The following is a 27,535-nucleotide window of genomic DNA, read 5'->3' as shown; positions in this document are numbered from 1 at the left end:
CTATAGGTCACTACATTCGCCTACATGCCAGGATTCCATACTGGAATGTGTCCATAATTTGATCTTAGATTCTGTGCAAGAAGCAGTCATAGTTTGTGCCTGAGACATTTTTTGTGAGCCAGGAAATCTTTGTGAGACACAGGTAGGGAGAGGCATGCATTTGTTCACAATGATACACGTCATAGCTTGTCCTTGCATCTGAATGCAGACCTGTATCTGGAAGTGTCCCTAGGACAGAAAGAGTGGTTCCAAGGTAATGTTGGGTTGGAGCCAACAGAAAACAGCTGAAAGTCCTGCTCCACAAGAACTTGTGCGAGAGCGCTACTCTCCATAGGTTCTGGAGCGGTTTAATAACGCTTCCGTTTGTGCAAAGGTTTGGGTGGAAGAACGCTTTTCTCGATTATTTCACTCTTCCTGCGGTGCATCACTGGGTGTAAACGTGCTTTTTTTTCTTGAGCAGAGGATGCCCACTGCGGGCAGGAGGGCCCCTTTGGATTCCACTCACTGGATCATCTGATGTCATAGATAACCCCTTCCTCCTGCTAGGTTTACACAGGTGTTCATTCTAGCCCAGGAGTGAACTGTCACCCTTTCAATCCCATGCTTCAACCGGAAGCGTGGGGAGCTCTCAAGATGCTCTAGGCAAGAGTTCAAAACTGAGCAGTGCAGAAGAATCAGTATGGTCTGAAGCCTGAGTTTGCTGGAATGAGTCAGTCTGTTCAACAAGAAAGTATTTATTTCTTCCAGGTGTGGCATGATCTATATGGAACCTCACCAGTTAGGCTGGAAGCCCCTGAAGGATTCTTACATGAGTACGCTGCCCTCAAACTTGCAAGAGAACCATATAGAATTGGTGTGTAAATTTTAGATTTATTTTATTTTTGTACTGTGTCATCTTTAAACATCATTGGTTGGATCCTGTGCAGTGCTGACAGGAGGAGCTGGCATACCTTCCCTGTGTGCTGAAAAGGCAAGGCTTAGAGGACTGGGTGAACCATACAGGCTGAAAAGCCACACAGAAATGCTCTTGAAACTGTGCTCCTTCCTGCCTTTTGTGTCAGTAGAGTCTGCTGACAGAAGGATTCTCACTCCAGAAGATCCAACCCAATATGAAAACAAGTAGAAGTGTCACACACTTCCATTAGGGGGCATACAGATGTACATAGCTTGAGTGGGTGACTGTACCCATCCCTTTTATCTACTCATCAGACAGGCAGGCAGAGATCTCAGCTCAGGAACAACCAGTTCTTTTTTTCTGCCGAAGACAGCTGTGAAGCGGACTGATTGGCTGATCCTTGGACAATTACAAGGCTGCCTGTGTAGACTGCTGATTGGCTGGCCTTTGTGACAGTCACAAAGCTTTCCCTCCCATACTTGTGACTGCCTGGAGCAGCAATTTGAAGCTAAAGAACAGGACTGGGTTTGTTTGTTTGTTTGTTTTTAAAAGAAGGCACAGAACTAAAGGTTAACCAGAGAGACATGCCAGCTGCCTGAAATTTTGAGCCTATCCAAAGCAAAGGGTGAAAGGTGAAAATCAAAGTTGGTTTTGGTGCTAAGTGTGTGCCTCATGAAAGGAGCGAAGGAAGAGGAAGCAGAGCTTGCTCCACAACAGGAAGGGGGGGAATTGCACTAGCTTTTATTAATAGGTACCTTTGCTACAGAAAAGCAAAGTCTGCTACAGACAAGGATAGGAGTGAAGATTCAGCTGCCTGGGAAAAGTGTAGAGAGAGAGGTGATGTGTCACAGAAGCCTCTTGGTGATTCCACCCGTTAGTAACAGGATGGGGCTGTGGCTCAGTGGTGAGGCACTGGCTCTGCATGAAGTCATTCCTAGCACCAGTCCTTTGGCATTGCCAGTTAGGAAGGATCTCAGGGAGCAAGTGCCGGGGAAGGTTCCCCCCCCCCGCACGCCTGAGATGCTGAAGAGCTGCTGCCCGTAAGATGCTTTAATCATCCAGGCAGGTGCTGGTGGTTTCTTTAATAAACGACTTAGTAACTTTATTCAGAATAAATGAAGGAGGGAACACGAGACCTAACGGAGTCCTCCATAGTAGTTCTTCCAGCCAGTTTGGTATAGTGGTTAAGTGCGCGGACTCTAATCTGGGAGAACCGGGTTTGATTCCCCACTCCTCCACTTGCACCTGCTGGATGACCTTGGGCAAGCCATAGTTCTGACAAGAGCTGTCCTTGAAAAAGAGCAGTTTCTCTCAGAGTTCTCTCAGCCCCACCAACCTCACAGGGCGTCTGTTGTGGGGAAGGGAAAGGAAAGGAGTTTGTAAGCCGCTCTGAGACTCCCTTGGGTAGTGAAGGGCGAGGTATAAATCCAATCTCTTCTCTTCTTCTTCTTCTAGTTCTAGTAGTTCTTATCTTCAGGCCTCAATCAATCCTGGGTTGTGTTCAGACTGGCAGTTTGGCCCAATATAGCTGCATTCCCCTAACAGATTAAATTGGCAGGGTCACTCAGCCACGTCTGTCAGCCATTCCCCAGTTGTACTCACCCTGTCGTATGACAAGTTGGAAACGGAGTAAATGTTACGTGGTGTTTTCAGTTCCCTGCGCATTCATTGAGTGTGGCCAGATGTCTGAATGCGGGGGAGCGCACGCAGAGCAGATTGGGAGTCTGGACCTGTAGACCAGTTCCCGCTACTGGTGGTTTGGGGAGGGGGGAGTTTCTGCCTATATGTGCATAAGCGCATATGCACACGCACATGTTTGCATTTTTTAAAAAACGACCGGGCAGAGCGCTCCGTGGCTGAAGTGCTGCAGTAATGTGGATGCATGCCCACGGACAGCCATGTGGGTGACCCACAGCAGGGTGTGCTGTCTGGTTGGTATGCCCCACAGGACTTCAAAGCGCTAAAATTAGAGGCGGCGCCATATTGCTCCAAGCCGCCAGCCTGTCCGCAGCTCTGGACTGGAACTGCTCCAGAATCTAGTGTCCTGGAACTAATATACAACATGAAACTGATTGCTGAACGTTAGACTGCCTGTCGAAGTCGACAGTGCTGAGCTAGAGAGACCAGCAGCCTGACTTGGTGTAGAGCAACTTCATGCGCTCTTCCTTCCGATAAGGAATCCTGCTGCCTGCTGCAGCAGGTCTTTGTTCCCCACTGTAGCGCAGCTGTTTTGATATACTTCATTGCTTAATCAATAAAGAAAAATCCACACAATTCATCGGATTCCTTTCACTGAGTGGCAACCCCTACTAGTATGGTGACCCCAGCGTTTTGCAACCATTTCCCCCCTTTTCGTTTCTAGATCAATGATTTGTTCATGTGGCTGGTTCAGCCTTCTTTGGATTTTATTCGCCATCATTGCAGAGTCATTGTGCAGACTTCGCCCATCCACCTGGCCTTCAGCATGATGAAGCTGTACACCTGTTTGCTTGGTGAGGCCCTTCCCTTAAACTCCCACTCTTTGCCCACCTTGATGTGCCATAATATCATACAGAGGTATTGCAGGTATTCTCTTATTTATTTGTTACCTAGAAAAGGCTGGAAGTGATGTTGCACAAATCCTGTCTCGAACAGCCTACATTCTAAAACAGCAAACACAAAATAATCCACAGAGAACTTGACTGATGTTTGTAAACCAGAGTCAGACTTTCTTCCCGGCGTCGCCCCCTCATCAAAGACTCGGTTCCTGTCTCAGTGTTATATCTCACTGCAAACAAACCTCCCCATGGCGCTTGCATGCCCCGAATCTAAATTCTTCTGCCCTTTCTTGTTTCTGGAAGAAGCACAAGTATTTGGGTTTAAGTTTAGCCTCCTGGCCAGCTACCCAGCAAATCCCAGAGAGGTAGCACCCATAAAGGCGTTTGCGGATTGATCGATTTAGGCCCTAATCCACAAAAGCTGAATGACAGAATAAATACGCTAATCTTGAAGGTACCACAAAGCTCTTTTGGCCCGCTGTGGTAATCCCAAAGAGTACAGAGGAGTGAGTCACTTGTCAGTCATGCACAGCAAATAGGTTCTGTCTATGCTTCTGAGCTGCAAAATATTTTATCAACTGAAACTAAGATTAATCGGTGATCATTTTTAACCTGTGTCAGTGCCAAATAGCCATATGAACCAACTGGAATCTGCACCTTGGGGGCCCAGTTTGAGCAAAAAGGCAAGATATAAATGTAAATTATAAATAAAAGTGGCTATACATTTACCCTGTGCCACATACAAGGTTCATTTCTGCACATCCTGTTCCCAGCCTGAAAAGTACTGGGTTCGCCGCATGGAAGACTCGGACGACGACATGCGGTTGCACACGTTTATTCGTACTTAACATAAAAGACACACAACGGCCCTGCAAGGCCAACTATATACACACCCGGCCCAGCGCCCCCCACTCCCATTGGAGGGTTTGAATTTCCCGCCAATGAGCCTATTGGTCGGCAAGGGGGGGAACTAGGATCCGAGGTCCCTATTGTTCTGTGGAGCCAAGCTCCTCTCTTTCCTGTGGGCCTCTTGTGGCGGCTCACGTACATAACACAGCCAATTCCCCCAACTCACTGAGACCATTGCAGAACTTCTAAAAGCTGCACAGATGTCCATGTGGCTGGGGGGGAGGGTCCCAATGATCCCCCCTGATTCTCCTGCTTGGATATTACAGCAGCACATCAGAGAGGTTGCTGTGAAGGCACTACGTGCCAATCTCTCTAAATCAGACTGCCAGTTAAAAGAATGATATTTGCTCATTCATTGATATTTTTGTGACAGTCGTAAATGAAATGAAGGGGTCCTTTTTTCATTTGTATCCCAGTGAAAACACATTCCTGTTAAAAATATTCTGAAGGCAAGTGAGCAGAAATAGTTCTGTGCAGATGTTCTTTGGGGAACTAGCTCTTCCATGTTGTTTATTGCCAGTTATTGCTTTATTTGATTGTTTGGCAGTTTTACAGTGTTGTGCTTCTCTTTTCTCTTTTAGGGTTTGAAGTGATTGGCATGTTGCAATGGGAGCTTGAGCTGAAACGTGGTTTTAAAATCTCAAAAATAAATAACTTGGGTTTGTAAATGCAGATTATGCCTTCCATCTGGGCATCGCCTCTATCATCCCTTTACGTTTTACATTTTAGATGAAATAAACCAATCGGGCGAAGAAGAAGGAGAAACCATGTCCAGCCAGCAGATCACCTTGTGGCTGCAGGGACTCTTCCTTTTCGCACTAGTGTGGACCATTGGGGCCACCGTCAATGCTGAGGGCAGGAGAAAATTTGACCACTTTTTCCGAAATATCTTATTGGGAGCAGATGATGACAACCCCCGACCCAAAAGTGTGAAGCTGACCAAAAACAATATATTTCCAGAAAGAGGTGTGTTTATACAGTGTGTTGAGGTGCTTTTGGATGTAATTTATACACTGAAAAGTCTTTTTGGTTTAGGCAGGACTGGATTTGAGTCTGGAAGCACCTTAGAGGCCAATGAGATTTCAAGAGTATAAGCTTTTGTGAGTCAGCCCTCCCTTCATCCGATACCAGAGCTGTGACTCTTGAAAGCTTATCCCCTGGGAATCCCGTCGGCCTCTAAGGTGCTGCAGGGCTTGAATCTGATTCTTCTGTTGTGGACCGACATGACCAGCCTCTGAAACTTGCCTTATGCAGCAGCTTTTTTGTTGGCCCCCGAGATGGCAAAAGGTGCTAACCTTATTTCTAGTGGTATAGACATTAGGCGATTTCACACTAGAGCTGCACAGCCACCGTTTGCCCCAACACTATTTGTCAATTTCACACCCAAGGCTGTGGGGCTGCATTTGACCCGCGGCTTTGCCCGATTTCCTCCGCAGTTTCGTGATCCTCAAAAACCAGGATCACGAAACTGCGGAGGAAATCGGGCGAAGCCGTGAGTCAACATGCAGCCCCGCAGCTTCGGGTGTGAAATTGACATATTTGTGTCGGGGCAAACGGCGCTGTGCCGCGAGGCAGCTCTAGTGCGAAATTGCCCTAGCTTTCCAGCCACTTGCAGGAGAAGGCCCATGGCTCAGTTACTGAGTGTACAGTTTATACGCTGAAGCTTTCGGCTTGAATCCCCGACCTCTCTCCTTAAATGGTCCCCAAGAGAAAGACAAGTTTCCTGAAGGCCTTAATAACCAGTGATCAGTACTGAGTAGATGGTTTAGCTCGGGTGGTCTCCAGCCTTTTTGAGCCTCTGCAGGCACCTTTGCAGTTTGCATCCAGCATGGTGGGAGCAGCCACACAATGGCTGCCACAGGAGGCAGAGCCAGCTACAAAAGAACTGCTTCAGTCACAGATCGAGTTTGGTGTTGTGGTTAGGAGCGCGGACTCTAATCTGGGAGAACCGGAGTTTGATTCCCCACCCCTCCATGTGCAGCTTCTGGTGTGACCTTGGGTCAGTCACAATTTCTTTCAGAGCTGTTTTCTCAAGGGCAGTTCTCGAGAGAGCTCTCTCAGCCCCACCTACCTAAGTGGGTATCTGTTGTGGGGTGAGGAAGGGAAAGGAGATTGTAAGCCGCTCTGAGACTCCGAATGAAGGGCGGGGTATAAATCCAATCTCTTCTTCTTCTCTTCTTCAGTCACAGAGTGAAGATGCTTGTTCTGTGGTGGCAGATGTTGCCAAAGCAGTGTTTTAAAAAACCTGTACAGCCAATCAAATCTCCAGTGGCCAATCAGAAGACTTCCTGGGCAAAAGCCCCAGCCGGCCCCACCCACTTTCTAAAAATATCTGGCAGGCACCAGAAAATGGGTCATAGGCAGTGTTCCCTCTAAGCTGAGTTGGTGTGAGCTAGCTCACAGTTTTTTAGCCTCCGGCTCACACCTTTTTGTCTGAGTACAGGAGGGATGGACTCCAGAGCAAACTAATTTATGCAGTAGCCAAATTACCTGCTCACACCTTTAATGCCAGTTGCTCACAAAGTAGAATTTTTGCTCACAAGACTCGATAGCTTAGAGGGAACATTGGTCATAGGGCACCATGACACCCACGGGCACCACGTTGGGGACCTCTGGTCTAGTTAGATGGATACCTCCTGGCTCAAGCAATCAGCTGCATGACCCTTTGTACGATCCCCCCCCCTCCCGGTCAGGAGGAGGCGGGGGCAGTAGAGCCAGGAGAGGAGGAGCAAGACTGTTTATCTGCATCTGATTCACGGGTAGGCTATGAATGCACATAACAAGATCTACCAAAAAGATGCTGAATGGAAGACGACTCCCCCAAGGCTGTGCACAAAAGGTTGCTGTATATACGGTACATACCTTTTACTTGTAAGCAAATTCAAGATGGATTCCATGTTTTTCTTGACCGGCCGTCAATAAGAGCACATGCAGGGGGAAAAAATCCTTCGTTAATTCCAGGTAGACAGTCCATTTCAATAGAGGCTCACAAGTGCTGTGTGTGCACTTGGAATTCTTTTTACATTTTTGTCTTTATGCCTGCTTGTAGAGATTCTAAAGGAGCTGCGGTGGCTCAAGTGGTTAAGACGCTGAACTGCAGGCTGTGGAAGGTCAGTAGTTCAGCAGTTCGAGACCCGGGTGCCGCATGGTGGAGTGAGCTCCCATCTCTAATTCCAGCTCCTGCCAACCTAGCAGTTCGAAAGCAAGAAATTGCAAGTAGATAAATAGGTACCACTTCGGTGGGAAGGTAACAGCGGGTTCCATGCGCCTTGGTGTTTAGTCATGCCGGCCACATGACCACGGAAATGTCTTCGGACAACGCTGGCTCTTCAGCTTTGAAACGGAGATGAGCACCGCAACCCTAGAGTCGGATTCGACCGGCTTTCGAGCAAGGAAACCTTTACCTTTTAAGAGATTCTAAATCTCAATATCCAGAGAGGTAATTCAGCAACATCAGATGATTTCGATTTACTTTTCAGGATGGGAAAATATTAGGGACATATCCAACCACTATAATCTAAACAGGACACAGAGCTGTTTTGTTTGTTTATATGTGACTTTTCCCTTTGCCTTTCCTTCCTCAGGGAACATCTATGAATTTTATTTTCATAAACAAGCCAGCGGGCAGTGGAACATGTGGACGGAGTACATCACAAAAGAGGAGCAAACTATTGCCGCTGGCGCAAAGGTGGGACGTTAGAAGGGCTGGTGAAGAACACTATGGTGGTGGTTCATGGTCTCACAAAAGGAGGGTGAAAGATGTTGCAGTGATCGGTTGTTGTGTTGTATTTTGGGTGGAATTGCGGGAGCAAAGACTGTTCTCAGGCATCAAAAATGAACAGAGACTGGCATTTAAGAATATGGGCAGGGTGTCAAAACCTGTAAGAGGGACCAGACTTGTGGGGAGAGCACAGATTTCACAAGCAGAAAATCCCCGGCATTCCCAGCAGTGAAAAGGGACTTGGGTAACAGAGCTAGGAGAGGTGGCATCATGGGGAGCTGCTGCCCATGAGGGAGGAAGCGTTTTTAAATCAGGCAGAGAAATTGCTTATTTCATAGTTTGACTTGGTATGCAGCAGCTTTGTATGTAGACCCTCTAAGGGCAAAGGAGGTGTCCAGCAAATATGGCAGGGATGGGAAAATGTTCAAAAGGAGCTAGGATTGTTTAAAAAATTACTAGCAGTTTTCTGGTTGTTTGCCTTTTCTAGTGAATGCATCATTAAATGACATGTTTTACTAATTATGTCATGGAAAGCCTGCCTTTCAGGAAAGCACAACATCTTTTGTCTGCATTTTGATCCTGCTTATTTGAATAGTCAGAAGTTTCAGGAACGGTTGAGGGCTCTGTTGTCGTATTTCCATTTCTAATAAGCAGGTGCAACAATAGACAGTGATAATAACCCAGGAGTACTTTGCAATATCCTTGTTCATGCCAAACCAAGATGGAACCAAGACTTAGAAAAAGTCCTTCAGATGGAGGATTAGGGCTATGGAGATAGGCCCAGGAATCTCAGTGTCTGGCTAACTGAAAGGAGAGGGAATCATAGAATCATAGAGTTGGAAGGGACTGAAAAGGACCTCCAGGGTTATCTAGTCCAACCTCCTGCACAATGCAGAAAATTCACAAATACCTCCCCCCACACCCCCAATGACCTCTGCTCCATGCCCAGATGGCAAAAATCCTCCAGGCCTGGAGAAAAATTGCTTCCTGACTCCAGAGTGGTGATCAGCATTTCCCTGGGTGTGTAAGAAAGGGCCACGAGTACTAAGCACTGATGCTTCATCCGATCTCAGCTTCATCCGATCTCAGTGCTGCGCCCAGACAGGTGAAGGGTTGCCATGTGTTCCTGCAGAGGAAAACAGAACTTGCATTTGGGGAAACAGTTGCAGTCCACCCCTGACAGTCAACGAGGATCTCACAGTGAGGGGCGCGTGCGTATCACACTCCACCCAGAGTCTTTGCAGGATACAAGCCCCTAACCTCACACCCTCGTTTGTAGCCATCACATTACTAACCGGATACCTGCCAGCCAGTGAATCTAACTCAGATATTGTGCCAAGTTGACAGGCTGACCATTGGTTTCTGGGCCCAGTTCAAAGTGTTGCTGTTCAACTTTGAAGCCGTAAATGGTTTGAACAGCCAGATGGAGTCCTTTAGCGATATGTTCGGGGTATGAGCTTTTGGGAGTCAAAGCCCCCTCCACCTGAGGCAGAGACCTATCTGATAAAGGGAGGTTTGACTCTCGAAAGCTCCTGCCCTGAAAATCGGGTCGGTCTCTAAGGGGCTCCTGGACTTGAATCTAGGTGTGTTCCCCTGCAGACTGATCTGGCTCCCCTCTGAAACGAAATGTTTTGCTGTCTCAAAGGACCCCCTTTCCTCATATAAACCTGTCCAAAAGTGTTAGATCCAGGGCTCTTTTTGTAGAAAAAGGCCAGCAGGAACTCATTAGCATAATAGGCCACACCCAACAGCAGGAACTCATTAGCATATTGGGCCACACCCCTGACAGCACAGCTCATTAGCACATTAGGCCGCACCCCCATGTTACCAGAAGTGTGGTTATCCAGCCACAACCACCTTTTGCTTGTTATTCTGTTTACCTTGTTTGTTGTCAAAATCCAGGGCTTTTTTGTACCAAGGACTCCTTTGCATGTTAGGCCACACACCCCTAATGTAGCCAATTCTAATGAGTTTCTGCTGTTGGGTGTGGCCTATTATGCTAATGAGTTCCTGCTGGGCGTGACCAACTCGGGAGCCAGCCGGAACTCCGTTCCTGTGCGTTCCTGCCCAAAAATAGTCCTGGTTAGATCAATATTTGAGGCCCGATTATGTTTCCGTCTCTCTCTCTCTCTTCCCAACTTCTATCCAGCTTCTCGGAAGTCTGCTTGCTTTCCTCGCTGCCTGCCTTTTGGGAGAATGACAAAGAACAGTACTCGTTGGCATTAATCTTCTCTTCCTGGGGCTTCCATTTACGCTGCGGTGATGCTGACGGTCACAGGGGTTTTGAATCAGTTTAACCATTTTCTTTTGATAATGTATTTCGTCTTATTGTATTGTTTTAAACCTGATGGTTGGCCGCCTTGAAGAACTTTTGCTGAGTGAAAGACAGGATATAAGCATCTTAAGTAAATAAGGAACTGGGGATTTCACCACTTTCAGGGAAGCAAGTTTCTCAAACGCCTGTGTCCTGTCCTGTCCCATCTTCCCAACAGGTCTCTGAACTTATAATCCCAACCACGGAAACCGCCAGGCAAACTTTTTTCCTGAAAACCTACGTGGAGCATAATATCCCGATGCTATTTGTGGGATCCACCGGTACAGGGAAATCAGCCATTACAAACAGTTTTCTGGTCCAGCTCCCAAAGACCAAATATATCCCAAACGTCATCAATTTTTCAGCCAGAACCTCAGCCAATCAGACCCAAGATATCATTATGTCGAAGCTGGACAGGAGGAGGAAAGGACTTTTCGGGCCTCCGGTGGGGAAAAAAGCCGTTGTGTTTGTGGGTAAGGTTTATGTTCCTGTTTATCACATTTGTCACACGAGTCCCCAGACCCCTCCTCATCCCTGCTGGACTCTGCGGTCGCCTTCCTCCCAAGAGCCTTCTTGGGTTGGTCCTTGCCCCTGTCAGTTTCCTCCTGTCCAAATGGCCCCCCCTGCCACCTTTTTGGACTTGCAGAGGTCTCACCTGTATGAACGGGGAAGGGGGTTGCGTCACCTCCCTTTGCTCACGTCCCTCCTGGGTCTCGTTGCTGTTCCTGTCTCTCTGGCATACGGCTGGGAAACTCCCAGGGCATTCCTCTCTGGCCATCTGCAGCTTTTCCTTCTGAACCATTCCCCACTCCTGGTCCCTCCCCCCTGGGTCTACCCCCAGGCTTCCCTTCTATGGCCCCGCCCCCCCTTTTAGCTGGAGACGCTGCCCCATGCTCCTGGGCAGTGGCCCCGGGCAGGCTCCTTTGCTCCCTCCTTGCCCGGGGGAGGGTCCACCGAGCTCGGCAGACCTGGAAAGTGGCCTCTGACTCGGGCCCCTGCCCACTGCCTGGCACCAGATGGAGCTTGGAGATGGCAGTCGTCTGCTGTTGTCCTTGAAGGCCCCTCCCCCAGCAGTAGGCTCCCGGAGGCCTCTGAGAGCCTTCGGCTTCGCCCCTTCGGTGCCCCAGGTAAGAGCAGGGCTGGGGTGCTGTGGACCCTCGAGTGGCAACTCGCCAGGCAGTAAGCTGGTCGGGTGGGACTCTGGCGTCCTGATGCCGGGGCAACATTTATGTGCTACCTTTCCTTCAGGCAGCAGACACAGTTTTCCCATCCTCTGTCTTATCCTCACAGCAACCCTGTGAGGTAGGTTAGGCTGAGAAAGAGAGAGTGACTGGCCATCCGGAAAGCTTTATTGCTGAAAGCGGGTCTCCCAGATCCTGGTCTAATCCTCGAACCACCGCACCAGGGTGGCTCTTGTGCCCCATCCATTCTCATTACTTTAGATTGTTTGTGGGGACCCACCTGGGCAGGCGTGGCACCCAGGTCTCTATGAAACAGGTGACCCTTGAGCCTTCTTTGCTCAAGCTTCCCTTGTATGGTTTACTTCCCTTCACCTTTGCCTTATCTTGGTCCCTTTCCTTGGATAACATCACATCTTAGTTTGAAACATGATATGGATGTAGCAGACCCCTTTATTTAACCTTGGATCTTCCTGGGTCGGGTGTAATGCAGGTAGTGCAGAGCCCTCTTTCAGCAGCAAAAGGGCACCCAGGTACAGGGGGAGAAATCCTCCCCATACCTGCCCCTTATCTCCCTGGCTTCTCTCTGCCCCAGGTATTTTTATCCAAGCCAAGTTCACTTCTGGTATTGAAACTCAGAATATTGTCTGGGGGGAGAGATTTCAGGTAGGGGGACTGAGCACCCATTTTGCTGAGGCAGACCCAGATTAATTCTAATCAGTCCCAACTCTTTTGACCCTTGCACTGTAAACTTGTGGGATACAGCCTGTCCTTAAAAATAGTCTTTGAAGCTAGACTGCCTCATCAAGTTGTCATAACAATGCTGCTTGGCATTTATATGGTGCAGTCTGTATCCAGAGAACTTTGCACACAATATCTTACTGTAATCCTCACAAGTAGCCTTGTATGGTGGGCAGTGTGGAGCTGTGGAGTCTTGTGAGCAATAACTCTACTCTGTGAGCTACTGGCATTAAAGTTGTGAGCAAGCAATTTGACCGCTGCATGAATTAGTTTGCTCTGGAGCCCTCCTTCCTGAGCTGAGACACAAATGTTTGAGCCGGAGTCTAAAAAACTGAGCTAGCTCATGCTGACTCAGCTTAGAGGGAACACTGGTGGTGGGCCATTTTTACGATCCCCATATTACGGATGGGAGGAGAAGGAGGCTGAGACTGAGAGAGGGGCTTGCCTGAGGCCACCTACTGAGTTTATGGGAAGGGCAGGAATCAGACCAGGGACTGCATGTTCTGCAGTCCCCAGTAAGCCCCGCGGCAGTCTAAGTAAACACACATAGGATGACATAAGAGTGACTAAGTAAACACACATAGGATGACATAAGAGTGACATTAGAATTTTTGAAGCCTCTGTTCCGAGCCTTCTACTGTCATTTGGAGCTGGGTTGACTGGAGGCCTTTGCTAGACTCCTCTTTGTTCTTTTCAACATTTTTCCCTCTGCCAGAACCATTTCAAGGCATTGGTGGGTCCTGGGCTGAGAGTGCCTCGGTTCCCCCCTACCTCCCACCATGCCCCCTACTTGCCAGTGCATCCTTCTCCTGCTGGGCTGCAAACTCTTCCACTGCTTCCACTGACAGCCGCTCACACTGCCCACGTGCCCTTTCCTGAATCACCATGGGCCGTGCATTGTGGCTGGGGCCGCTGCCACTGTGAACCCTGACACAACCTTCCCTGGCAGTGCCGGGCAGGAGTGACGGAGCCCTTGCAAGCAGGTGGCGGGGAAAGAGGTGTGTGTGAATGACAGGGAAGATGCCCGATCGGGAGTTCCTGCCAGTGACCCCCACCAGAATCCCTGGGCCCCGGCACATGCCCCACCTCGTGGCATGCTGATGCCAGCCTTGCTCGCTGCTGTGTTTTGATGAGGGGTGGGGGAAGGTTAACGTCCCGTGCCTTCAGAAAACGAATGCATGCCCTCTCGTAATTCTTCCGTAGACGACTTAAACATGCCAGCAAAGGAGGTCTACGGAGCTCAGCCGCCTATCGAGCTCCTTAGGCAGTGGATAGATCACGGCCATTGGTATGACAAGAAGGACACCTCAAGGCTGGACATTGTCGACCTTCAGTTTGTTGCAGCCATGGGACCTCCAGGCGGTGGCAGGAATGATATTACGGGTATGACGTTGTCGTGGGCCCTTACAGTATTCTATCGATCTTCGCTTAGTCCGCTAGTTAAAGAGGATCGTTTTGTCCTCCAGACTAAACCAGGGCTGCGATCCTGAAATTAGTTATGAGATTCTAGCTCCCTTTGGATTGCTGTTTAAGTGTACAATTTGATCGACAAAGGGAGTTTCACCATAGATGTCAGTAGAATGCTGGCTGCATTCAGCGAGGCAGAACTCTGCACTGGAATCTGAAGCTGGCTTTTTAGAAATAATGTGACCTGTAAAGCTGTTTTGCACCACTAAATCAGTGTCAAGCCAGCGTTAGAGCTTGCTGTTTCGTTATCTTGCCCACTGTAGCTTATAAACTAAACAAAGTCAACATTTGTAAGAACTACCCTACAGGTGTGTGTCTTACCTTTGCATATATCCACAGGCAGGCCTGTGGACTCCTTTTTGAATGAAATCTTTAAAAATGCAACCTTAAGTTAGTATAACTTGGTGAGATGGGAAAGTATCTGTGATCAGAACTCCCACTTAAAAAAAACCCCTTGAAATAGCCGGAGGGAGAAGGAGATTCTAAGAGGAGTTATGCAGTTAACACTTTTTCTTTGTGCCATTTTCCTGCTCTTAATCACCTCCTTGAAGCTGCTGTTATGGTACTTGTATGTTACTTTGAAATGTACTGGGTTCAAGAAGTATAGACGAGTGATTTCAGCTCGTGATTTATTCGTAGGTAGAAACTGAGACAAGAAAGCGGGGCCCGGGGACCTGCTTATTTGCTGGTTCCAAACCACACCCAACACACACCCAACACCCGTGATAGGTCTATTTACAGTGCCCTCGTAACCATAGGTTCATTCTAAGATCCAGATTGGCCCATAGGTCCATTCTAGGATCCTCAGTGTCCATTGTTCTAGGTTGCAAAGCTCCATGTGTTTGCTAGGCCACATGCGAGGCTGACCGCATGCGTGGTCCTTTGTTAGGACATAACATACTTGGAGCGTATAGCAGCTCTGGGAGAGCAATGGGGGGGATTTGAATCAGAAAAATGGCTGGAGTGGGAAGGGTGAAGTGCATTTTCTGCCCACACTGTGTCCTCAGTCAAATCCCCTGCTCCCTGTTACCTTTAATTTTTTAATTTTAAAAATCCATTATTGAATCTCCTGCCATCTGGTCTAGTTGAAGTCAGGGATGGTAGAGGGCGGTCGCAAATATCCTTAGCTACAGCAGTTCCACTTTGGGTAGCCATGCAAGCAAATGACCCCCATTGCAATCCAGATCCAAATGCAGATTTTGTAGCGGGTGCATCTCCTTAAGTAAAAAGGTCTCCAATGTACCAAAATAAAAATAAAATATCCTGTGAGCCTACCGAAAGAAAGACAGACCGTGCTGAGCCATCCTCTTTCTCGAAACAGAGCGCTTCACGAGGCACTTGAACATCGTTTCCATCTGCGCCTTCGATGATGAAATTTTGACCAAGATTTTCGCTTCAATTGTCGACTGGCATTTTGGCAAAGGATTCGACGTTGCATTTTTAAGGTATATTCTCCCTCATCTCAAAAAAGTTTTCCACAGAGCTGGAAAAGGGTGCAGAGGGAAGGACAGCCGAAATAACCAGCTTCCCCGGGAGGCAGAGCTCAAGAATCTGTGGCTTTCCAGTTTAGAGGGAAAAAAATATAAAGTTCTATTGTGGCGGGGGTGGGGCGATGATAAAACTTTTTGAAATGATGCGCGGTTGGAAAAGAGGACCCTTTTCTCCCTCTGCTAGAACTCACTGGTACCCAGTGAAGCTGAAGTGGAGAAGGTCAGACCCTACCCAGTAGCACCTAAGAGACTGATCGGATTTTGCGCGTACGAGATTTTGAGAGTCAAAGCAACGAGATTTTTGGCACATGAGCTTTCAGGAGTCAGAGGGAGTTTTGTCTTCCAAAAGCTCATGTCCCCAAAATCTTGTTGGTATCTATGGTGCTACGGGACTCGAATCTGGGTGCAGACCAACACGGCTGCGCTCTGTGATCCCCACCCGGAGGGTAGAAACAGAAATGTGGAGATGTTTGTGATAAAGGGGAATGGTGGGATTGGTGAGGCTGAGCTGACAAGTGAGACGGTGTTGAAGAGGTGAGGTCTGGGTGGTCTGAGGAAGGTTTTGGGGAGGGGTTTGCAGGAGGGCTTAGGAGCAGGCAGTGGGACAGGGGGAGATGAGAGGAGGGGGATGGGGAACAGCAGGGCCTCGTGGCCTCGTTTCAGCATGTTTGTTTCTTCTTGAAGGCTTGGCAAAATGATGGTCCATGCGACAATGAATATTTACAAGCTGGCTGTGGAAAACTTCCTCCCGACACCTTCCAAGTCTCATTATGTCTTCAACCTGCGTGATTTCTCCCGCGTGATCCGAGGTGTGCTGCTGTGCCCACACACACATTTGCAGGTGGGGCTGTCCTTCGAATGTATCAGTGCACAGGAGTAGAGGTAGAATCATAGAATCACAGAGTTGGAAGGGGCCCTACCTCGTCTAGTCCAACCCCCTGCTTAATACAGGATCAGAGCATCCCTAACAAGTGTTTGTCCAGCCGCTGGTTAAAGACTGCCATTGAGGGGGAGCTCACTGCCTCCCTTGGCAGCTGAAGCCAGCCCCAGAAGCTGCTGTGCCACAGAAAACAGTCTGCTAGCCACAGCACAGCAGAGCATATCCTGTGGCCAGCTTCTCCTGCAGTGCAGTTTAAACCAGGCTGCAGGAGAAGCCAAGCCAGCCCTAGGATCGGTCTGGCTTTTTTTTTAACCAGTATTTTTCTATTTGGAACTATTGGACCTGGCCAAATTCAGGATTTCTGAAAAATCACAGATTCGAATACCATCCGGGATTTTTCAAAAATACAGATGAAGACCTTTACCGTGAGTACCTATAAAAAGCAACACTGAAGAAAAACAGGTTGCTTACCTGTAACTGATGATCTTCGAGTGGTCATCTGTGCATTCACACCCATGGGATACAGTGGCACGCATTGGATCGATTGGCATTGTAGCAAGCTCTTAACGGATTTTCGCACCCAGACCTCGGGCATGCGCAGGAACCCCACCACGCATGCCCAGTGGGGTGGGCGCGGACATCCCGCCAGTTCTTCTTTCCGCCGCGCTGTAAGTATCTTCTTTTCGTCGGTCTGATTGGTAGCTTTTTTTCTCCTCAGAGCTCTTTGTTTTTCTCCTCAGTTTTCTTCATTTTTGGCTTTTAACTTTGTTCTTTTGTTGTTTCTCAAAAAAAAAAAGAAAAGAACTTTGTTTAGTTTGGGGGGAACTTCGAGCTCCCCCCCCCCCCACCGCCTTTTCTTCTCTGTTTTTCTTATTTTATGGAGAAGAAGTGGGGCTTTTTCAAGCGTTGCAAGGGCTGTGGCAGTAAGCTCCCTCCACCTGACGGCCACACCCTCTGCATTTTCTGTCTTGGCGAGACGCACCGACCAGAGTCCTGTCGACACTGCACCAAGTTTTCCAATCAAACTAGAAAAAACCGAGCAGCGTGACTCCAAGTAGCGTTACTGGAATTGGCGCTAACTCCCACTTCAGTCATGGTCTCAGAAGTCCCGGTAAGACCGACATCAAAGCGTTCGGCACCGACAGCGCAGTCTTTGGCGTTGACGCCCATGAAAAGGAAACAGAAGACGGGTAAAGAGCACAAGTCTGCCAAAAAGGGCTCCTCTAAGACCCTAAAGGCAGTGAAGTCTGGGAATGTAGCGGGTACTGCACCGGGTAATGCCCCTAACGTGCCCCCTGCTCCAACGGCAGTATCAGCATCGGACGCTCCGGTCGCTCCACCGATACCGACCATCCAGCTATTGGACTCTCCCATACACCAGCTAGACCATGATACGCTGGTCGATATGCGTCCTTTCTCCGACATCGATAATGTCGAGATCCTCAGTTGTCCCCTGGGCATGGATCGCTCTCCCTCTGCTCAGTCTTCGACATCGACGGTCTCGGAGTGCCATGCCTATATCGATGCAGCTCGGCATCGACAGATCCCCAAAAGCACTCAACATCATCCTCCCCATCTGTTCGCTGAGGATCGGCCCTTCAATATCGATGATCGGGCTAATAGGGGCCGCACACGGAGACGAGATCCTACACTGTCTCCAAGATGCTCCCGCTCCACCCCCCACCTCCTCCTCTCTCCTGGGATCACCGCCAACTGCGTTATCTTTATGGGGCTTATCCACCAGCATCCATGCCATGGTTGATTCCAGCAGGTTACTCTGATTGGGATCATTACTCTACCCACAGATCACAGTCACCCTATAGATCGAGGCCTTCGACGTCTCTCTCCCGTCCACCAGATCATCCATCTGATGACCCTCCTCGACATCGACCGGATAAATATCGTCCTCCCAGTCCCCCTATCCCACCGTCAGCAGATCCAACCAGTCAGGTCCAGACCACTCCGAGACAATTGCCAGAGCCTGATTCCTCTGATTCTGTGAATGAAGATTCTGATACAGGGGCTTCGGATGTACATAGCTCCCGTGACCAGCCATCTCCTAACCAAGCAGTAGCCGATGACCAACCTATATCTCTGTCTGATAATTTAACCTCCTACGGAGACCTTATAAAAAGAATGGTACACTCCCTTGGCCTTTCAGTCGTACAACCACATCCACAGGTGACAGATGCTGTCTTCGATGTCGTCCAGCTAGATACATCGACGACTATAGCACTCCCCATGTCCACGGTCCTGTTACAGGCAGCAAAGGCCCCATGGGATAAACCGCCATCGGCTCCAGTGTCCACACGTTGCTTGGACCACATGTACAGAGTCCAAGAAACTGCTGCAGAATTCTTATTCGCCTATCCTCAACCAAATTCCATGGTAGTCACTTCCTCATCCAAGTCCAAGAGAACACAGTCTGCACCTGCAGACAAGGAGAGCAGAAAGTTAGATACATTCAGACGCCGTTTCTACTCTACAGGAGCGCTAGGAGTAAAGACTACCAATTACTTAGCGTGTATGAGTAGATACCAGTACACTTTGTGGGAAAGGCTTTCTGAGCTTCTGGTTCATCTCCCAGAAGACAAGCATCAGGCAGCCCGTATCATCCAAAAGGAGGGCATGGTGCTGGCAAAACAACAAATCAATACCTCCAAACATGCCCTAGACACTTCCTCAAGGACATATTCCTGGCTACGCAACACCAATCTACAGCCAGATACTAGGTCATACATAGAAGACCTCTCCTTTGATGGCCTTGGTCTGTTTAACAGTACTACAGACACCATATCACAAGACATGGATAAAAGTATTAAAACCTCTTGTGCTCTCGGTGTCTCCTCATCCATAAGACAACATTACCGACCTCGTCCCTGGTCCAGACCCTGGCAAAAACGCACCCCAAACCGTCAATCTCCTGACCAGCAATGGAGGCCACGTACATCCTCTGGAGGCCAGAAACCCACATTCCAGAAACCTAGATTTGGATCGGGACAACAGTCTTCCCGCAGTAAACAGGCAAAGTCCGTCAAGCAGGGTTTTTGATTTCCATATCTCCCAGTCACATCTAACCCATCTAACCCCTTTCCTCCAATCCTGGCACCTCATCACCATGGACGAATGGGTGCTGTCCATCTTGACCCAGGGTTACTGCATAGAATTCATCCAGAACCCCATTGCTCCTGTCTTCGTCTCCACACCCCCTTCTCCAGCTCTACTGGAAGAAGTGTCCGTCCTTCTGCAGAAGGGAGCCATCGAGCCGGTACCACTGCATCTACAGGGCAAGGGATTCTATTCCCATTATTTTACCATTCCAAAGCGGGATGGAGGCGTTCGACCAATATTAGATCTAAGGGCGCAAAACTGCTTTGTGACATACCACCGCTTCCGCATGGTGTCCTTGTAGCAGATTCTGCCACTCCTCTAGAAAAACGTCTGGATGGCCACCCTCGACCTCCAAGACGTGTACTTCCACCTCACCATCCACCCGTCCCATCGCCAATACCTATGCTTCGCAATTGGTCGATATCATTACCAATATGCAGCCCTCTCATTCGGCCTTTCAAGTGCACCAAGGGTCTTCACAAAGACGATGGTGGTGGTCGCGGCCTTCCTTCGTCTCAACGGTATCTCCATCTACCCGTACATCGACGATTGGCTCTTGGTAGCGACTTCCAGAGACACCCTAGTCTCAAACATCAATGAGACACTGGTCCTCCTGGAAAACCTGGGTCTACAAGTCAATCTGGAAAAGTCTCAACTTCAACCGGTCCAGAAAATACACTACATCGGTGCACTACTGGACTCCACGAATTGCACAGCCTACCTGCCACAAAACAGGGCAGCCGACATCAAAGAGCCAGTTTGGTGTAGTGGTTAAGTGTGCGGACTCTAATCTGGGAGATTACTCCTCCACTTGCACTTGCTGATGTGACCTTGGGTCAGTCACAAGCTCTGGCACAATTGTCCTTGGAAAAGAGCAGTTTGTGTCAGAGTTCTCTCAGCCCCACCCACCTCACAGGGTGTCTGTTGTGGGGAGGGGAAGGGAAAGGAGTTTGTAAGCCGCTCTGAGACTCCAAGTGAAGGGCGGGGTATAAATCCAATCTCTTCTTCTTCTTCTTCCCACCAGGAAAGGATGTTAAGCTGTATACCTATACGTCACCTGCAAGTTCTTGCTGAATTGTTTGTGCTTTAATTGGTTTAACTAGATTTCATATTTAAATTTGTATATGGCAAATGTTGTACCCCGCCCTGAGCCTTGTTGCATGGGGGAGGGTGGGTCATAAATCAAATAAATAAATAAATAATTTTAATTTAGCATTGACAATAAATAAATACATTAAGTAGAAGTCATTTTAACCAACACGGGAAGCAGTTTGCACCTTGCACCTTGTTACAATAGATATTCAGTAGAGTTTGACGCTTCTCTGTAGTACAACTTGATGCTTGCTGGAAGCCCTAAGACTTCTATTCGACTGAGGCAAAGGGAGACAGAGGGGATGACAGATTACAACCCGCTGCTGCTCCCATGCAACTTCTTCACCCCATCAATGTGAACTGCCTGCTCTCCTGTTCTAGAGATGGGACTTCTGCATCGCCCACAACGTCTTGCTAGTCGCCATGCACATCCCGGGGCACATGAATGTACAGGCAGACCACTGAGTCGAGCAGGACTCAGTCTCCATGAGTGGCAAATGAATCCAACGTACCTTCTTTCACTCTTCCGCAGGTGGGGAGTTCCCCAAATAGATGTTTTTGCCACCAGAGCAAACAAAAAGTGCCCTCTGTTCTGCACCCGAGGTGGCAGGGACCCACAGTCTCTAGGGGACGGTCTCCTCTATCCGTGGTCCAGAGGATTTCTCTACCTCTTCCCTCCACTGCCTCTGCTCCTGAGAGTGGTCCGCAAAATCATCAGCAACAGAGCGGACTGCATCCTCATAACCCTATGGTGGCCTCAATCTGTCAGCGGGGAACTACCACCAGTTTCCTCTGGCACAAGACCTCCTGTTCCTAACCGAGTCCCCTCTCCTATACCACAACGTGCCACGAATGAAGTTGACAGCCTGGAGAGTAGCGTCAACAGCTTTTCCGCCCGCATAGCAAATGTCTTGCTAAACTCCAGAAAGTCCACTACGCGGAAGTCGTATCGTTACAAGTTGCAAAGATTCTGTTCCTCCTTGGGTGACGATGCCCCTCGAGCCACCTCCGCAGGTCTCAAGAACATTTTCGAATTCCTCCTGTCTCTCGCTGACTCGGGACTTTCACATTCCTCGTTAAGGGTTTATTTGGCCACACTTTCGGCCTACCATGTTCAAGTTGAGGGATGCATACTGTTCTCGCATCCACTTTCAAACGTTTTTTGAAGTGACTGTTGCACCTTTACCCTCCCGTCAAAACTCCTGTCGTCCCCTGGGACCTTCCCCTGGTCCTTCGCCAACTCACCAGGAAACCTTTTGAGCCACACGCAACTTGCGACATAAAATTCTTGTCGTGGAAAACAGCCTTTCTGGTCGCTGTCACTTCAGCAAGGTGAGTTGGAGAAATACTGGCGTTCAGTCATGACACTCCTTACTTGTCTTTTTTGCCAGACGGCGTCCGCCTCATACCTGGCATCTCATTCCTGCCAAAGGCAGTTTCAGAATTTCACCTACAGGCAAAGGTCTTCCTCCCAGATTTCTTACCGGTGCCAACATTCTCAGAGGAGAGGCTGTTACACATGTTGGATATGAAGTGTGCGTTCTTGTTTTACTTAGATAGAACCCATCCAACGAGATGTGACTCTCAACTTTTCGTCTCCTATGCGCCAGCAAGGCTGGGGACTCGCATCACAGCTCAGCGCCTATCAAGGTGGATTGTGGGTCTCATCCGCCTCTGCTACCTTATTGCCAAGCAGCCATTGCCTGGCCCTATCAGGGCTCATTCAACCAGAGCTGTTGCAGCCTCAGCTGCCTTCCTCCAGGGAGTTCCCCTATTGGACATTTGCAGAGCCGCTACGTGGGCCACGCCTAACATGTTCATAAGGCACTATGCCCTAGACGTCCGTAAGAACTCTCGTACCAACATGGGATGTTACATCTTATCTTTGGCTTCGCAGTAAGGACCTGCCAGCACCCTCCTCCAGGTAGGCCACTGCTCGCTAATCTCCCATCGGTGTGAAGCACAGAGACCACATCGAAGATAAACAGGTTGCTTACCTGTAACTGGTGATCTTCAAGTGGTCATCTGGGCATTCACACCACCTACCCTCCTTCCCCGCTGCTGTCAGCTTCTACATTTTTCATAGGGGTTGATTCGTGGCGATTCGAAAGAATTGGCGGGATGTCCGCGCCCACCCCTCTGGGCATGCGTGGTGGAGTCCTTGCGCATGCCCAAGGTCTGGGCACGAAAATCCGTTAAGAGCTTTCTACAATGCCGATCGATCCAGCACGTGCCACTGTATTCCATGGGCGTGAATGCACAGATGACCACTCGAAGATCATCAGTTACAGGTAAGCAACCTGTTTTTCTTCAGTGTTGTTTTTTATAGGTACTCACAGTAAAGGTCTTCATCGGTGTTATGGATGAGGCTCAAAACGTCTCTCTTATAGAGTGTTCACAGATAGTGCAGTCAGGGCTGCCATGACTGCGCTGCTTTATTCCTTGCGTCAGGGACAATCCAGGGCTGCTGCCGTGAGCAGGGGGTCCGAATCAAGTCCCTTGCACCGGACCTCCCTCCAGGAGATCCAGCGGAGCTCGGGATCCCCCAAAAACTCCCCTAAAAAGAATGAAGAGCTGGTGGTACCCAGGAGTGAAGCCCAGTACCAACTGTGCTGCTGCACCACTGCACTGCCTCTCCTTAACATTTGACTGTATGTTAAACTGTTTGGTGTAGTGGTCAAGTGCACGGACTCTAATCTGGGAGAACCGGGTTTGATTCCCCACTCCTCCACTTGCACCTGCTGGATGACCTTGGGCAAGCCATAGTTTTGTCAGAGCTGTCCTTCAAAGACCATTTTCTGTCAGAGCTGACTCATCCCCACCCACCTCACAGGGTGTCTGTTGTGGGGAGGGGAAGGGAAAGGAGTTTGTAAGCCACTCTGAGACTCCAAGTGAAGGGCGGGATATAAATCCAATCTCTTCTTCTTCTGTCTGGCCCATGACAAGCAAAACCGAGAAGATAAAATACTGGTTGAGAAATTAAAATACTACAAGACATGTAGATTTCCCAGATCCAATTTCTGCAGGTCAGTGTTCTGAGTACTGTGCTCAAACACGCATGGTGATTTGGGTCGCCTTCCCTGTGACTCAGGAACTTGTGGCAACTGAGTGCAGCATGGTCCATTTTATAATTTACGGGGGGGGGAGGTTAAATGCAGAGGAACAGGTACAAGCAGGTCTTGTCTCCCAACACTACTAACCTAGAGGGAATATTCTACCTCAGCAATGGCCCTCTAGGTGCCCAACTTCTTGCCTGTCCCATCTGCAGTGCAGCAGTGGGGACTTGCCTCCTCACAGGAAGTTTCACTGTTCTCTGCTTCCCCACCTCAGTCTAGATTGGGGTCCTTTCTGGTAGAGAGAAAAGATGACTTGCTGTCTTCCTATCACTGCCCACCCACCATTTTTATGCCTCCGTCGATAGCTTCCTTCCTATGCTTCAGCCCCAGGAAAGTTTTCATGGTTATTCGATCACTTCCGCCCTGGATGTATTTCCTTCCAAGTGGTGAAATGCTGCAGAGCCAGGAGAAGAAGAGACCCCTAACGAAAGAGGTGTGGAATCAGGATTTCACTCCATCAGTGCAGTCCACAGCCAGGCCGAGTGTTAAATACTGGGCTTCATGGATGGTGTGACCCCAAGCCTAGTGATCAGCTCTGCTTTATTAGTGATTCAGCAAAAACAAGGCAAAGATCCAGGGCAATGGCCCTGTTCAAATAGCATGGAACTCCACCCACTTCCCAAACAACGACCAACGATAGGCTATTGTCAGAACCATTAATTCCTCATTGGCCACCTCCAGAGTCTTGGTGAGCTATTGTCCTAGAGCTCTGAGCTCAGCCAGTTTCTGGTAGAAACAGCCCTGGAAAACTTCCAGTCCCAATACATAACACCAAGGTTTCCAGGAAGACCTAAGCTCCTGGAGGCCAGATGTTGAAGCATCTCTCTTTTGGCAATGCAATTGCTGCAATGACTGAGCTATTTGCTGTTTAGCTGTAAGAAGGTCTAATTGTGTGATGAATCAAGAGGGCCAGAGCTCCATTTCACAGGCTGGAGCAAGTCAAAATGATGGCCCATTTCAGTGAGGTCTTCCTCCAGTCTGACACCTCCTGGGAGACCTTTGCAGCCCACCCTTGGTGCCCACTGATTCATCTTTTAATGTCACTGGGAAAGTTTGCAAAAGCCAAAGTCCCAGATGGAATGGGATTTGGTTTTTGAATGTATTTGTGTCTGGCTTTGGCGTTTCAAACCCTGGCACATATTCTCCCCCCTCCCCCCCGTTTCTTCAACAGGATGGAGAGAAACTAATCAGGCTGTGGATTCATGAAGTTTATCGTGTCTTCTATGACCGCTTAATTGATGCAGAAGACAGACAGGTGTTCTTTAACATGGTGAAAGAAACAACTTCTGACTGCTTCAAGCAGAGCGTTGATAAGGTATGTTGGGCTTCAAGCAGAGAGTTGTTCGGATACTAGGGGAGTAGCAGCCACACATACAGAATAGTGTGAAATCTCCAGGTTTTGCTCATTTTACACAAGGTTCCCACATTTCAGGTACAATAGGAACATGCTCCCCTACATTCCCAAGCAGTGAGAAATTCCAGAGAGAGTGCCCATATCAACTACCCGCCCCACTGTGTCTTTACCATGAACAATAAAATTACACAACAGAACATAACACAAGAAGCAGTCCTGAGCGCCACAGAAGGAAGGGACAGCAGTGTGCAACAGTGGAATCCCAGTGGAATCCCAGGGGAATCCCAGGGGAATCCCAGGGGAATCCCAGGGGAATCAGCTCCCCCTCCCTGGCAGCCTTTAGGCAGCGGCTGGACAAACACTTGTCAGGGATGCTCTAGGCTGATCTTGCACTGAGCAGGGGGTTGGTTATATTTATTTATTTATTATTTTAATTTATAGCCCCCCCGCAAGCGGGCTCAGGGCGGCTCACAAATAGGGCATAAGCCAATACATAAAACAGATTAAAACCACATAAAACAATCAATACAATACTACAATATTTATAAAGTGCTCTAGATGTTTCGGAACAATCTTCCGTAAAAGATGGCGTCTTGAAGATGGTACTCCCAATCAGTGATGTCAGTTCCACGCGACACTGTCGTTCTCTCTTCCCAGGGCCAGTTGGTAATGATGGTAAGGTAGTGGCGGCTCCTACTCAAAAGCCTGGCGGAAGAGCTTCATCTTACAGGCCCTGCAAAACTGCGCAAGGTCCCGCAGGGCCCGGGTCTCTTCCGGGAGCACATTCCACCAGGTAGGAGCCGCCACCGAAAAAGCCCTGGCCCTGGTTGTAGCCAGCCTGGCCTCCTTGGGGCCTGGAATGGCCAGGAGATGTTGCATCCCCGACCGTAGTGCCCGTAGGAGAACATATGGGGGAAGGTGGTCCCTTAGGTATGTCGGACCCCGGCCATATAGGGCTTTAAAAGTAGGAACCAGCACTTTGAAGCGAATTCAGGACCTCTGTCTTCGCCGGGTTTAGCTTCAGCCGACTTAGTCGGAGCCAACCAGCCATAGCCTGCAACACCCGGTGCAGATCTTCTGGGCTGGATCCCGACCGGCCGCCCAACATCAGATAGAGCTGAGTGTCATCTGCATATTGATGACACCCAAGCCCATACCTCTGGGCAAGGGAGCGCATGTAGATGTTGAACAGCATCGGGGAAAGCACTGCCCCTTGCAGCACCCCACATTCAAGAGGATGTCTCCGGGACTGCTGTTCCCCTATCACCACCCTTTGTCCCCAACCTTGGAGAAAAGAGGCAAGCCATTGAAGGGCGAGCCCCTGAATCCCCACGTCGGCGAGGTGGTGGGTCAGCAACTGGTGGTCGACCATATCAAACGCGGCCGACAGATTTAACAACAACAGTGCTGCCACACCGCCTTGATCCAGATGCCTTCAAAGGTCATCAGTAAGAGCGACCAGTACTGTCTCTGTTCTGTGCCCCAGGCGGAAGACGGACTGGAAAGGATCTAGGATGGAAGCGTCATCCAGAAAGCCCTGCACCTGTAATGCCACAACCCTGTCAATAAGTTTGCCCAAATAGGGCAAATTGGACATCGGCCAATAGTTAGCCAATTCGTCCAGGTCCAAAGAAGGTTTTTTCAAGAGAGGGTGAACCATCGTTTCCTTGAGTGCCCCCGGGAACTGTCCCTCAGAGAGGGACTTGTTGATAATTTCCATAAGGGCACCTCGCAGCCCCTCGTGACCCGCTCTAATGAGCCAGGAGGGGCACAGATCAAGGCTACATGTGGTTGAGCACACAGATGCAAGCAGTCTGTCAACTTCCTCCAGGCTGAGCAGACCGAAACACTCCAAACCCGGAACCGAAGACATGCAAGGGGCCTCAAGTTCACTCACTGTTTCAACTGTGGTGGGGAGGTCGCGGCGGAGCGTCAAGACTTTATCTGCGAAATAGCTCGCAAATGCCTCACAGCCGATGTCCAATTCCCTAGCATTTTGCCTGCCCTGTGGCAGAGCCATTAAAGACCGAATTGTTCTAAATAATTGGGCTGGGCGCGAGCTCGCAGATGCAATCCTGGTCGCATAGAATCCTCTCTTTGCGGCCTTGACTGCCATCTCATAGGATCTCATAAACGTCCTATAAGATGCTCTTGACGCCTCATCACGAGCACGGCGCCACCATCTCTCTAGCCGTCTCAGCTCACGCTTCATCAGCCATATCTCCTGGGTATACCAGGGTGCCAGCCTGGAGCGAGTGCAAAGAGGGCGCCTGGGAGCGATCTCATCAATGGCTGCGGAGAGTCGGCAATGCCAGTCCTCCATAAGCTCATCCAGTGAGCCACCAGGGGGCCTCGGATCCTGTAGAGCCATCTGAAGCCATACTGGGTCCATTTGGCTCCTCGGGTGAGCTAAAATCTGCTTGCCGCCTAAACAGGGCCGGGGTGGAACATTCAGATGGGCCTTCAGTGCATAGTGGTCTGACCATGGTACTGCTTCTGCAGTAATCCGGTCCACTGTCAGCCCTGCCGCGAAGATCAAGAGCGTGTGACCGGCCTGATGTGTGGGGGCCGATACAAATTGAGAGTGTCCCAGTGCCGCCATGGATGACACTAGGTCTGTAGCCCGACTGGAAGCCACATCATCGGCATGGACATTGAAATCACCCATGACTACCAGCCTAGGGTGCTCCAACCCCCAGCCTGATACGGCTTCCAGCAGGGACGGCAGAC

At 49.3% G+C, this 27,535-nt stretch overlaps 1 protein-coding gene across 1 annotated transcript in view; it reads left to right on the top strand.

Annotated features, from left to right (window-relative positions):
• DNAH3 (dynein, axonemal, heavy chain 3) overlaps positions 1-27,535 on the top strand; it is a 139,659-nt gene that overhangs the window by 73,127 nt on the left and 38,997 nt on the right. The window contains 9 exon segments of the mRNA XM_015416119.1: positions 748-853; positions 3,258-3,387; positions 5,071-5,307; positions 7,926-8,029; positions 10,555-10,849; positions 13,499-13,678; positions 15,084-15,207; positions 15,937-16,093; positions 24,623-24,766. Of these exon segments, the coding sequence (XP_015271605.1) occupies positions 748-853; positions 3,258-3,387; positions 5,071-5,307; positions 7,926-8,029; positions 10,555-10,849; positions 13,499-13,678; positions 15,084-15,207; positions 15,937-16,093; positions 24,623-24,766 (1,477 nt within the window).

The sequence above is a fragment of the Gekko japonicus genome, unplaced genomic scaffold (assembly GCF_001447785.1).
Source record: "Gekko japonicus isolate JY-2015 unplaced genomic scaffold, Gekko_japonicus_V1.1 scaffold321, whole genome shotgun sequence".
Lineage (NCBI taxonomy): Eukaryota > Metazoa > Chordata > Lepidosauria > Squamata > Gekkonidae > Gekko > Gekko japonicus.
Note: the sequence above shows the minus strand (reverse complement) of the source record. Positions and strands in the feature narration are given on the sequence as shown.